At 42.5% G+C, this 13,327-nt stretch overlaps 4 protein-coding genes across 4 annotated transcripts; 1 reads left to right on the forward strand and 3 right to left on the reverse strand.

Annotated features, from left to right (window-relative positions):
* Window positions 1-517: 517 nt before the first annotated feature.
* On the reverse strand, window positions 518-1,051 carry CGCS363_v008683 (putative aminotransferase; the record flags this gene model as incomplete). The annotated part of the gene is made up of 4 exons (XM_036640532.1): window positions 518-746; window positions 801-835; window positions 887-920; window positions 975-1,051. 4 exons carry the CDS (start codon window positions 1,049-1,051, stop codon window positions 518-520), a joined length of 375 nt encoding a protein of 124 aa, XP_036494546.1.
* Window positions 1,052-4,096: 3,045 nt separating this feature from the next.
* Window positions 4,097-5,098, forward strand: CGCS363_v008684 (AB hydrolase superfamily protein; the record flags this gene model as incomplete). The annotated part of the gene is made up of 4 exons (XM_036640533.1): window positions 4,097-4,189; window positions 4,241-4,642; window positions 4,713-5,069; window positions 5,093-5,098. 4 exons carry the CDS (start codon window positions 4,097-4,099, stop codon window positions 5,096-5,098), a joined length of 858 nt encoding a protein of 285 aa, XP_036494547.1.
* A 592-nt stretch (window positions 5,099-5,690) lies between these two features.
* On the reverse strand, window positions 5,691-7,309 carry CGCS363_v008685 (Lactose permease; the record flags this gene model as incomplete). Its single annotated transcript, XM_036640534.1, has 7 exons — window positions 5,691-6,000; window positions 6,058-6,238; window positions 6,304-6,445; window positions 6,504-6,583; window positions 6,652-7,026; window positions 7,080-7,153; window positions 7,221-7,309. The coding sequence occupies 7 exons, from the start codon at window positions 7,307-7,309 to the stop codon at window positions 5,691-5,693; spliced, it is 1,251 nt and encodes a 416-aa protein (XP_036494548.1).
* A 1,234-nt stretch (window positions 7,310-8,543) lies between these two features.
* On the reverse strand, window positions 8,544-9,239 carry CGCS363_v008686 (uncharacterized protein; the record flags this gene model as incomplete). The annotated part of the gene is made up of 1 exon (XM_036640535.1): window positions 8,544-9,239. One exon carries the CDS (start codon window positions 9,237-9,239, stop codon window positions 8,544-8,546), a length of 696 nt encoding a protein of 231 aa, XP_036494549.1.
* Between the last annotated feature and the right edge of the window lie 4,088 nt (window positions 9,240-13,327).

Consider the following 13,327-nt stretch of genomic DNA (forward strand, 5'->3'; position numbering starts at 1 on the left):
GATGAGGAAACCAATCCTCCAGCCTGTCGCGTAGAAGCTTTTCCCAGCTGAACCGACAGTGAGTGTCAAGTCGCGAACTTGCTGCGAAAGAGTGGCGACGCGTGTAACAGGGACGTAGTGAAGGCTGTCGTACACCTCGTCGGACAGTATGATGATGTTATTCTCAACGCAAAGCTGGCTGATTTCCTCAAGTTCGCTGCGGGAGAACACTTTACCCACTGGATTGTGGGGAGTGTTGATGACGATCATTCGAGTTCGTGGACTGATTGTGTCCCGCAGCTTCTCCATGTCCACAGCCCAGGCGGCTGACGAAGACGTGGTGTGATTTCCGCTCCTGGGCGGGTTGAGAGGCACATATCGCACCTTTCCACCCGCCATTTCGATGTGGCTGATTTACTGGTCAAAGAACGGTTCAAATACGATGACCTCATCGCCATCGTCTACGAATGCGAGGAAGGCACATAACATGCCTAGCGAGTTTGAGAAGAAATTAGCGCCGTGTCTTGGTACCTCCATTTCAATAGCTGTCCGCTGCCGGCACGGTTAGATTCATACCTTCATTGGCTCCCGTCGTGATAGCCACTTCCGTGTCTGGGTTAATCTTAGTCTGTAAAGCCTCAGAGTACGACTCCGCTATGGCGCGCTTAAGTGACGGTCTTCCTGTTGTTGGCGAATACTGATTCGAGTCTACTTTCGTAACTGCTTCTTTTGCCGCGTCCATGATGAACTGCGGAGGGTTGTAACCGCTGATACTGGTATTAGATTCTACTCATGGTGTCATAGAGAAGGGCTTGGCACACAAAAAACCCTGGCCCATATTGACTACCGGCTTGACCTGCAGTGCTTGTCAGAGATGTTCCCCAGACGAACTATTACGACTACAAACCATCGACCTAGCGGCAGCATCATTGATGGTGGTCCTTTTCCAAAAGTCAGCTTCGTGTTTGTCCGAAAAGAAGCGAGAGCTAACCAACCAGACATCCTGCCGTTGTCCAGCGATTCGCCTCGCGGGCTTGGGGAACTCTGCCTTGCAGGATTTTATAGTCTTCATGTTGAATTGAATTGATTGTCGGTTCTGGCTTGTCACGTTTCATGCCGCAGTGGGAATCGTAGAAGTTGGCTTGAGAGTCGAGGGGAAAGATATATCTACGCGGCAAAAGTTGATTATCATCTAAACGACGGGATAAATGGGTCGTCGTCTCGGAGCCGGGGGATGCTTACGAACACCCGATTCGACCGCGTTCGCGGCCCGGATCCGTGTTCCTATCTTTATCCGCTGCACTGCGACCATATTCCAATGACCTTCGAACCGTTCGTATCGTAGAAGGTTACATCCCGTCGGATGCCAAAGATGGCGAAGTAAGCGCGATAAGCTTTGCTCCCAGGGAACATGTTCCAAGTCAAACGGGCGAAGTACACAATCATTAAGTCGTACTTCATCTTCCATACTATCGTTGTCCTTTTTGTTGAACTTCTCATTATCTCTATCGTCTCTATCGTCTCTATCGTCCGTAGTACTAGGCCTGCGTGCTCGCAAAGCAAGGCCCCAATAATTTGACTTGATGCATCGACCCAAATCGTACGAAAACGACCGAATTTAGGAATATTGAAACGCTCAATTTGGCTTGCTTGTATTTGAGCTTACCGCTTTTGAAAATTTTAGAACGCATTTTGTGAAAGCCCTCTCGGGGATTGATATGCTAAAAGAGAACGAGACCTGGATACTTCCTTTCCTTGAGCTCCTCCCAGTTCACAAATTCATGCTGATTGGACAGTCTCCAAACTTCATCCAAGAGGCGATGGGCTACAAAGATATTTCCGAATCCAATTGTGGTTTCCATAGCATTAAGCCTGTACTCAACTGTCAAGCGGCTTGCTTTCGTCATGCTGCAGACTCCGGCCATGAAAAGCGGGAAAAGCATACGGGCCTCCATTTCGGAGCCTGGACGTATGAGCGAAAGCGCCGAAAGTATGTTGTCTGACCCTTTCCTCATCTGTGCATCTCCGTTATGCATCCGCTTCGTTACCTGCAGAAGACGCATGATGATGGCCCATTGTAGAGCAAAACCAACCGCTCTGGCCTCGGTCAATTGTCGAGAATCCTCCACGGGCGGCGGCTGCCAACTTTGAAGTCTTAGTTCAATTTCTCTAGCTTCTGATTGAAAGTCGGTGAGATTTCCATGAACCTGACGAGAAGCAAGTTTGTTGATTTGTGTAAGTGTTTCGTATAAGTCGACCGAAATGCCAAAGAGAGGATGTATTATATGCTCATTTGTTGCTTTTGGGTTAGTGTCAGACTTCGTTAGACAACGACCGAATATTTCAGGAGCGTTGTCGGAGGTGATTGATGCCATGCACGCCAGATAGTTGTATATCTCGATGAGTGCATGCATTGGCCCTGATAGTGTATTGGCCTCGAGCAGAAGAGATCTAGCTCCATGGAGATGGAACAGCCATCTTCTTGAATCTCCGAGACATACCTAGATACTGTCAGTCCCGGTAGGATAACTCCAGATTTACAGCACTTACCTCCGCCAGACAAAGCAGCAACGTCGCAGCGAGTGGCCACACGGAGCCTTCTCGGTGGTCGTCCAGCTCGGCCATCAGTGCTTGTAATGTCTGACTCCTGTGAACGAATAGGTCGTGTTGAAAGTCTGGGTAGACTTGCGACAGGTGACTGGCAGATAAGGTTACTAGCGCGTGGCGCATCGCCGGTTGCTCGAGTGCCATGGGCACGATGACACGTAGAAATGGGTTGAAGCGATCATCTACGACTGCCAGCACGCGAGCCACAGTCTAAAGGAAATGGTTCAGCAAGTGCCTCTCCACGATCGTCCAGCTCTTCAACACTTGTGGCGTTACTCCAGTCAGGTTATTGAGAGCTGTGGATGGAAGGAATGTAGCCAAACCCAGCTCATCATCGCTGGCGCATGGCATGCCTAAGCCCACAAGGGCTGTGCTATTTGCGAGAGCCGCAGCCTTTCTCGTCTCGAGGCGATCATCCGATTCTATAAGTGAAAGCCAATTAGAGAACGAGGTCAACTGAGAAGACGGATGGCTGCCATCCGGAACATCGACGTCGGCCCATTCTTGGAACAGGTCTGGACTGCTGACAAGCACATCACTACTCGACAGCAGAGGTGGGCTGTGGTTTGGGTCAGAGTGGCTGTCGCGACTTTCACCAGCCTCGGATGTCGGCCAGTTGCATTCAAAGCCCAATCGTTTGCAATCGGTGCAAGTAGGTGTCTTTTCGTCGCATTTCTTGCGCCTTTTCCGGCAATTCAAACAACCCGTCGCAGACTTGCGGTGCTTTGCCTTCTTCTTGCCACCTTTGTCGACATGGGGCAGAGCCGTGAGCCGGCCCCCCGAGCTCGCGTCATAGGAGCATGCGAGTGATAACCGGCGGCAACGGGTGCAAGGGAGCTCCCGTGTGCAAAGGGCCTTGATGGACTTGCACCTCTGGCATGCAGTGGTCCTACGGCCCATTGCGGCAGCTGCAGCAGTAATTGTGACTTTTTGTGTCAGACTTCAGCTGAGGCACTGCCTGTTGCGACCCAGTTGTCTGAAGGCTTTCGTCTAGCTGGGGTTCACTCTGGTTGATGGAGTTGACAAGCCTCCGCCAGGCAAACAGATGTCGGCTATCTCGTATCTGTCATCCGGGGTGATAGGGTCGGATCTCACCCTGGTTTTCCGCGCCCCAGAATACCCCGTCGTTTACGAATGCGAAGTTTAGGACTGGCCCGACTGATAGGAACCTTTTTGCTCCCTGCATCCGCGGGAACGACGCACCATACCCGCGGGATGTGGGCGGGGAAGGGTGTCCAATGAATACGCCGTCGTTTACATGGATGTGCGTAGTTGGTCATAACACGACTAACTCTGTTCTTCGACAGCCAGCCGTTTGGGGTTCAGAGATCAGGCAGCACTTCAGGAGGCACACTTGAGGTGAGTTAGGGCAAATCTGAGCCCAAGACGCTCGTGAGCCTCAAGACCCATAACGATGTGTATTATTTTGTTCCGGCTGGCGAACGAAATGGAACAAAACCAGGTCCGATTTGCAAGCTGCCGGCCCACTTGACTTTTTGAGCCGACAATAATGCACCACGAAAAGCAACCCGAGATGTTTGCTAACATCGACGACCCCGGCTCATGGCATTACTGGGGCTTAGTTGACGATGAACTTCGTCAGGTAGGCAACGGAGGCTCGTAGTATTTGCTACTTCACTGACCTAAGGGCCAGATGATCCAGGATAATGTCTCGAGAAGATTTCCTCCTGTCGATGTCTCCAAACTCACATCCATTCGGGAAGCATGGGTGGAGGGAATGACCCGAGACATGTTGACCTTTTTGGAGGCCGCCAAAAACGAAGTGTCATTCAGTGAGATTCTCATTCCGCGCCGAGACGGCACAACGGGACGTGCTCTAGTCTTCAGACCAAAGTTGACCACCGCGCTTGAGGCACCTGCGGTTGTTCTGATCCATGGCGGGGGCTTCCTATTTGGATCTGCCGAGATGGAGGCAACGGCTTGCATTGAGGCGACAAAGGCTCATGGTTGCGTATCATTGAGCCTCGATTACCGGCTCTCACCCGAGGCTAAGTTTCCAGTGGCGTATGAAGATTGTTGGGACGCTTTACATTGGGTACGTCAACCTCGCTACCGTCGCCCGTGTCTATGTGTCCTTTGGCTGACCCAAATGATCCATGATGAAGTTAACCGAAAACGCTGAAGTCCTTGGGGCAGATTTGACCAAGGGATTTGTCCTGGGCGGCACCTCCTCCGGTGGCCAAATGGCTGCAGCATTATCTCACATGGCCCGAGATCAATCATTGTCACCTTCTCTGAACGGCGTGTATCTTAATGCAACGTCCATTGTGCAGCCAGATGCCGTCCCGACCAAGTATAAGTGTTGGTATCGAAGCAATGATGACAACGACGGCAAGACCGGTTTGTCAAAGAAGACAACAGCTGTGTTCCGAGCAGCTGTTGCTCCAGACATTGAATCGGATTTCTGGAACCCGCTGAATTGGAGCACCGGGCATGAGGCTCTTCCGCCGACATACTTCCAGGTTTGTGGAGCTGACATTCAAAGAGATGATGGGCTGGTCTACGAACGGGTTTTGAGGCACGAACATGGCCTCAAAACCAAATTGGACATGTACTCGGGTCTTCCTCATGTATTCTGGTATCTGTACCCAAGTCATTTAATGTGTGAAAAGTTCCGGAACGATAGAATGCTTGGTCTTGGATGGCTTCTCAATCAGGGCTCCTGCACTGCCTGATACTTGTTTCTTATAATCCCATGGAATTTCAATGACTTTTTTCTCTCTTGAGACAAATTGATGCGATGAATAGTGGCTTCGCTGCGGGTAGTGCGTCTTGGAAGAGAAATGTCACATACGCCTCAACCCAAGAGAATGCAATACAATGGAATGCTCAAGGTCGCCCTCTTCAACCACACAACCACATTCGGATGGGTATGTGAATACTTACTTATACATATGTTTCCACCTTCAAAGGAGAATAATAGAATAGTTAAGAACAGTGAAGGACGTTTCGAGAATCCCAAATTCGATTCCATCCGTCAATCTGAACATATCCTCCCAAACATCGACAACCATACCCGAACAGAGTTCTCTGTAATACATGCCCATAATGCAAGACCGCTTCGCCTTCCTCTGACTGTTTGTTTAAAGATTATCAGTGGCGGTTTTGCTGCCGTCTTTCTGCAATTTGACAGAGCTAGCCGCGTCTATGCTTGTCGTTTTTGCAACCCCCTCAAGAACCATGCCGCTTCGGCTCAAACCCTCAGTGCCATAACTGTCTGTCTCATGCAGTGCATCAAACTTGGCATTGATTTCTTCCAGGGTAAGTCCCTTTGTCTCGATCCAGAAATACGCCACAAAGGCGAATTGAACGGCATCCCATCCAGCGTTGATCATGTAAGTCTTCCAACCGATGGCAGCAAGAGCAAAGGGCCAGACAAAAACACTGAATAGACTGTTCTCGGGTTAGTAAAACATCCATGCTGTCAACTTCGCGGTAGGAAGAACTTACCCGCCACATGTGATTGCGAACGTCCAGGCTGCCATTCCATTGCTCCGAATTGAATAATTGAGCACCTCGGGTGGATAGAGGACTGTAAGCGGGGTGATGCCAATCGCGTAGCTTCCTTGGAATAGGAAGACAGAACCCACAGTTGCGTAAACACCTGAAGTATTCTCACCGCCCCCGTAGACTACAGGACGTATGATTAGACTCTTGCCGATATTTGAGGCACTGCAACATCGTGAGACAACCCACCTTTCGTCAGAGCACCAACCAGAAAAAGGAATGCTGTCATGAAACCGACTGAGATCAGACACATTGTCTTCCTGCCAGCGATGTTCATGAGGTACGTTCCGATACAGGCAATGATAAGACACCAAGAGCTTAGAACAATGTTCTGTCTCGAGTGTTAACCACACGATAAGCTGTGCTGGAGCATTACGGTTAAGACTCACAATCTGAAGCTGTGTCTGTGAATTGCTGATCCCGGCCTTCGTGAGCATGTCTCCCAGGTAATACGAAACAATGTTGTTACCTTGGGCGGATGTCAGCTTTATCGCCTCGAGACCAACAGGCCGCCCTTGGGTGCTTGGGCGCTCTGACCACTCGACATCGCAAGGACTGCCATCGAAACCGCTAGCATCAAACGTCTCCTCGAGCTTGGAGTACGGAAAACCTCCGCATACGTCATCTTCTGGCCGGACGAGCGCTCCCACTCCAATATGTCGACAATCTCTCGGTGCTGTATCAGTGTAGCTGGATCATCTTGATCTCCATTGCTGTGAGTTGATGCAATTGACGCCAAGGCGTCTTGCAGTCTGCCCTTATGAGCTAGCCAGCGGGGAGATTCTGGGACAAAGAGAAGCACGACGAGGCAGAATAGGCTGAAGACAGCCTGCAACATGCAAGGCAGCCGCCAGGACCACTCGCCAGATATTTGGGAGGTCCGGTACGTGACACCAGCAGCTATGAGAGCGCCTGAATTTGTCAGACGGCCAAATACTGATCAGGTAAAAGGGGAAAATACTGACCAACGTAGTAGATAGTAAAGATAAAGGTCAAGCCAGAGGCTCGGTATTTTGTGGGCAGTGTCTCCGCGAGCCACCTGAACAACCCAAAGTCAGCTAACAATGCTCGATTTCGGGCAGACGCGAATGAACTCAAAAACATACGACGATGATGCGATGGAGGAAGTCCCTGACCCAGCCCCTAGAATCATTCGCCCGACGACGAACATAGCCACATTTTGGGCGACAGTCATGAAGACAACACCAATAATTTTCAGAACAATAGAGATCAATCAAGACACCAGTACGCCGGCCGACCCGGTCCACGACTGGCCCCATGAATGTCGCCACAATTGCCCAACCGAGGAACGAGGCAGCAGCATTGAGAGATTTTGTTGCAGTGGTAAGTTTGAGAGTCTCATTGTACGAGGGGAGTATGTTTATGCCGTTTCTGTGTTGTCAGTTGGTATTGAGAACTGATGAGCAAGTAGAGACACACATGAGCGCAGTGTCGTATCCCGTTGTCTGTTTCAGCTGTTAGTCCCAAGAAATGACTGCAAGCAGGAATGGACCGGTATTCGCCCAGAATGAGCGTAGCTGACGTCAGACTTACCGTTGAAAAAACACACGATGCAAGAATAGTCAGCGCAATCGTGACTTTGCTCGACTTGTAAAACTGGAGCGGACCAAGGGGCCCGTCAAAACCAAGTAGGCCCATTGTTGTGGATACTGTTGTCTATGGCAAACCGAGACAGAATGACAGAGTGAATGTGTATGCGATCAAGAACAATATAGGTCATTGCTTCTGCTTATCCCAAGTTGCAATTAGTGGCAAACCTTTGGCATCGTTGAGCTTGGTTTACTCGCGATGTCTCGGCGAGAATGACAACGGGTAATGCACCTGTGATTTCACGATAAGCCGACGCTCTATCGATTTAAACGACGGGATATTTCTGATGATCCACTAAATTCACTTGGCATCTCCGACACCTTTCATTTCCCCGCAAGACCCACCCCGCAGCGTTTCCTGGGGTTGACCCAGATAAGCCAAGGCCACGCGCGCGCGACCTGTACTCCATGCACTTCGGTCTCCAGGCGTTATGCTGATTTGCTTCCGCGTTGACTTCGGGAGTGAACACTGGCATTCGCAATGCTATCGGAAGTAGTTCGTTCCCAGGAACTTGATACGTCATTAGAGGTTTGTATTTTTAGCAGAAAGTGAGGAAAGATAACGACGAGTTCAGCGACGACGACGACAGCGACAATGATGATAATGCCAAAAATAATGATAGTAATAACGATAGACCTTTACAATTTGTATTACATTCTGTTTACTGGACGACCGTGGAAAGAAAAGATGATAATGGTAGGTTGTTGCTGTAGTCAAACGAACGTAACGAAAGTCTCCTTGATTCAGGCTAGATCTTCCTAATCCCCCCAGCGACACCCCAATGGTGGATGGTATTGGCTTCAACATGGCGGAACCGACTAATATGGTCTGGCACCCGCGAGCTTCAGTAGCTTGTCCGTGAGGTACGGCTTCTCGAGTGGCTCGTCACGATCATGAGGATCCCTTGTTCCGTCCGGCAGAATAGCGTAGGTAGGACCAGCTGTGATGTGTTCATAAGGCCAGTGCGTCGTGCTGCCAAAGTGCTCGAACTTGTTCTTCTTCAGCGCCAACTGCTCCGGACTCGCAAGTCTCGCCGGCTGATACGTCCCGTAGATGGCCGTTCTGATTGTGTCTCCTGAGGGTGTAGGATCTGAGCCGTAGTGAATGACTCGAGAATCCCACATGATCAGGTCGCCAACATCGGCGCACACCTTGTGCGGGCGCAGTCCGCGAATTTCAAACCAGGCCAACTCCTCTTTGGAGAAGAGGTAGACGTCTTTGTTGTTTGGCAGGAGGGCAACGTCGGGATGAGTGTCGAAGAACTCGTCATTAAGCTTGTGGGACCCTGGGTACACTACTAGACCTCCATCCTCGGGGCCATTGGGTGATAGATTGATGATTCCCTGAACACAATGAACCCCGCGCTTCATCGGGCTCTGATCAATGTGCTCCCATGCCTTTCTGGCCGGCAGATCAGGTCGGTTCGGGAGGGTGATGTTCAGGCAGTCGAAACTGACGAGCAACTCGTCTGTACCCCATAGGCGGCTAAAGGCATCAAGAACACCGGGTTCCATTCTGGCATCCCACATGAACTTCTCGTGGGCAACACAGTAGCCATGGTATACACGAATTTTGTTTGTCAACGGGAGGTTGCTTTCCGTCCAAGTCTGAGGATCGTCGAGTTTGAGCCCTTTGCCGAATGAGAGGAGCCAGTCGTGAGCCTTGTGCTGATAGTCGTTGGCTCGATCCTTTGGGATTGCCCCCTTGATGACACAAAACCCTTTCTCCCTCAGTTCGGCTCGAAAATCAGACGGCTCTAGAGAGCTGTAGGAGACAGTCAGTATGCCTCGGTTGAAGTGCTTCGGCCGCTGTAAGGGGGCAGAGCTGACACACCTTTTGAGGACAGGAATTGGGGGAGTGATGATTTGGTCTGAATAATCAATAATTACGCTCGGTACTATCTCGAAATTCGCTGGGTGCTATTCAACTGTGCGAAAGATTCAAGCTATCTGTCCAAAGAAAACGGGAGTTGATATTACAGGCTACGCCTATTATTAACATCTAAGTGGTACTATAAACCTAAGAGAATTCTGCCCTTAGTAACTATATTTACTTAACTACTACCCTATACCTATTTTTCCTCTATATAAGGGGCTTCTTAGAACTCTCCCCTCTTTAGCTTAGATTTTTATAATTAAAGTACCTCTAAGTTAAATAAACTAAAAGCTAGCTCTTTATATATCTAAGCTTAATTTAAACGCTTACTTTACTAATTATATAGAGTAATAGATAGTAAGTAGAAAATAGAGCTAATTAAGCTAGAAGTAGCTAGCTTAAAACTAATATTAGTAAATAAGGAGGTGTTTAAAGTAATTTATATAGCTATTAATAAGCTTAATAACTAACTTAATAACCTAATAATCCTATAGTAGATTAATAATAAGCTAGCTATAGATCTAATATAAATAATAATAACTAATAATATATTAGTATTAATAATACTAAACTTTATAATAACTCTATTAGTATTACTACTAATATTACTACTACTCTCTAAACTAGATATTACTTAGGAAATAAGTAGTATTTAGCGCTTAAAGCTCCTTTTTAACCCCCCTAAATTTAGGGGAAGCTATAATAAGTATATTATATAAGTATAATAAATATATAATAAAATTAAGATAAATTAAGCTTTCTACTTAAGTAACTAAGAGGTATAATATTTTATTAACTCCTATTTAAAACTTAAAGTATAGCTAGTAATTATAGCTTTCTATAGCTTAAGAAGTAATAATAGCTTATTTAAGCTAGATATTTTTTTAATATACTTAGATTGCACTTATAGTAACTTAAATATAAAAAGTAAAGCTTTTAGAAGACTATTAGAGCTTAAAATAAAATATAATAAAGCTTTTATTTTATTCTTTCTTTATTTTAAATATATTATTATAGAAGTAAGTAGTATAATTTAGCTAAATAGCGTTTAGATTAATTATTTATATAAAGTATTATTATATAAGCTTCTTAATTATCTAGTTAAGTATTTAACCCCCTATAAATATACTAAATATATAAACTTTATATAAGATATTATATAGAAATTAGAAGGATTATACTATATTTATAACGTTTTACGCTAGCTTAAAACCTTTAGAATAAAGTTATTACTTCTAAAAGTAGATATAAATAGGGATATTAGGATAATAGGTTTAGTATATACTTTATATAAAAAAATAAATAAAAACCTTAATAAGGAAATATATTATTATTTTAAGTATAATTAAGTTAGCTACTTATAGAAAGACTACTAAAAGACTAAGAAGTTAAAGGATAGCTTTAGAGTAGTAAAAGCTATTAAGGAAATAATATATTTAGATTTAGAAGAGATTAAGAAGGAAGAAAATACTTCTAACTTAGGAAATAAGTAACCTTAATATAAAATTAGGTATTAGGGATAATAGAGGAAGAGTAAGCTAGTTAGAAATAGTTTTAATTAGAATGTAATATAAGTAAGTTTTCTATAATATTAGTAGTTAGAGTTAATAAAGGTACTCTTATTAACGCTTTAATAGATTATAGCTATAATATCTATATAATAATAGACTATTAGTATACTTACTACTTCTATTTACTATATATTAACTACTAAATATAATAATTATAAAGCTTTATTAATAATTTAGCTTAAACTATTATAAAAGAAGTAGCTATATTATACTTTAAAATTAGGGGCTATATATAGTAACTTTTTACTTATATAGTAGGAGGGTTAGATACTAACCTCTTCTTAGAGAAACTATAAATAGAATAAAATAATATTATTTATAATATAATAGAGAAATATATATTCTATAGGAAGGTAGGAGTTATAGTTACCTTATAGGGATAAGAAGAGCTTTAAAGGGTGAGGGAAATCTAAAAAGCTTATTAGTTAAATACTACCTTATTTATAGTAATTTACTAAAAGGTTAGTAGGAATAAGCTATTTAAAGTAGTAGTAAGGATATAAGCTATAAACTTAAAAAATATTAAGAAAGCGCTTAAGGTAAAGAAACTAGAAGATTATTCTAAGAGATTACTATAATATATTTATAAAGAATTTATAGAGCTTTTTGAAGCTACTAAATTATATCTCCTACCCTTAAGTTACTTTAGTATAAATTATAAAATCTACTTTAATTATAATACTTCTAGCTAAAAAGTACCTTTACTTTAAGGCTCTCTCTATAGTATATTAAGGGAAGAGTTATTAATACTTAAAAAGATATTTACTAACTTACTTAATAAGAGGTTTATTTAAACTAATAAGTTACTTATAGGTATACTAATCCTCTTTATCTAAAAACTAAGTAGAGGATTATAATTCTATTATAATTATAGAGCGTTAAATATAATTATAAAATAAAACTATTACTTTTTACTTTTAATCTAAGAAACTTTTTAGAGAGTTAGTATAATAAAGTAGTATATTAAACTAAATATTATAGTAGCTTTCTATAAGATTTATATAATAGAAAGGTATTAAGAGAAAACTACTTTTTATATATAATATAAGCTTTTTAAGTAGTTAGTCTACTTATTTAGGCTAAGTAGAGCTTTAGTAATATTCTAATAGTATATTAATAGTATACTCTAAGAGTTCTTTAATAATTTTATAATAGTATATATTAATAATATATTAGTTTATAGTAGTAGCTCTTAAGTAAACTATAAGTAGAAGGTTTATAAGGTCTTTTAAGCGTTTAAAGAAGTTAGCTTTAACTTTAACTTAATAAAATATAAGTTCTCTATAAAAATAGTAAAATATATAAAGTTTATCTTTAAAATAAGAGAAAGTATTACTTATAATATAGAGAAAGTATAAGTAATTATTAAATAGGAAGCGCTTACTTCTATAAAAAAGCTATAAAGTTTCTTTAGGTTTACTAATTATTACTAAATCTTTATATTAAAGTATTTAGAGGTTATTAAGCTTTTTACCTTCTTTATAAAGAAAGGAGTCCTATTTATCTAAAGTAAAGAATAAGAAGATATATTCTAAACGCTTAAATACTACTTTTAGATTATGCTAGTATTATACTACTTTAACTTATAAGCTTTAATAACTATTAAGATAGATTACTTAAAGTTTATATTAAGAGGAGTATTAACCTAAAAAGACTTATAGGGGTAATAATATTTTATTACTTTTTACTTATAAAAGCTAACTTTAGTTTAATATAACTACTTAATCTATAATAAGAAGCTATTAGTAGTAATTATATATTTAAGTGTATAAGATATAAAGTTAAGAAACTATTTTAGATTTAAGGTCTTAACTAACTATAAAAGCCTTAAATATTTTATATAAAAGTAATATTTAATAGAATGCTAAAGTTATTAAGTAGAATAGCTTTTAAGATATAACTTCTTCTTAAAATACTAACTAGGTTACTTTATAGCTATATTTAATATGCTTTTATATTATAAATAAGACGCTCTAAAAGGTTAAGAGGATAAATAAGAAAAAAGAAAAGTAATATAAATAATCCCTAACTCTATTTTAGGAAAAATATATAGATTAATACCTATAGAAGCCTTTAAAATATTAGTATTTAAGGACTTAGCTTTTTAGTATACTTAAAATAAAGTGTAAGTAGGTAATAATTAATACTAAGGAGCT

This window comes from Colletotrichum siamense (assembly GCF_013390195.1).
Source record: "Colletotrichum siamense strain Cg363 chromosome Unknown KSG_Cg363_contig05, whole genome shotgun sequence".
Classification (NCBI taxonomy): domain Eukaryota; kingdom Fungi; phylum Ascomycota; class Sordariomycetes; order Glomerellales; family Glomerellaceae; genus Colletotrichum; species Colletotrichum siamense.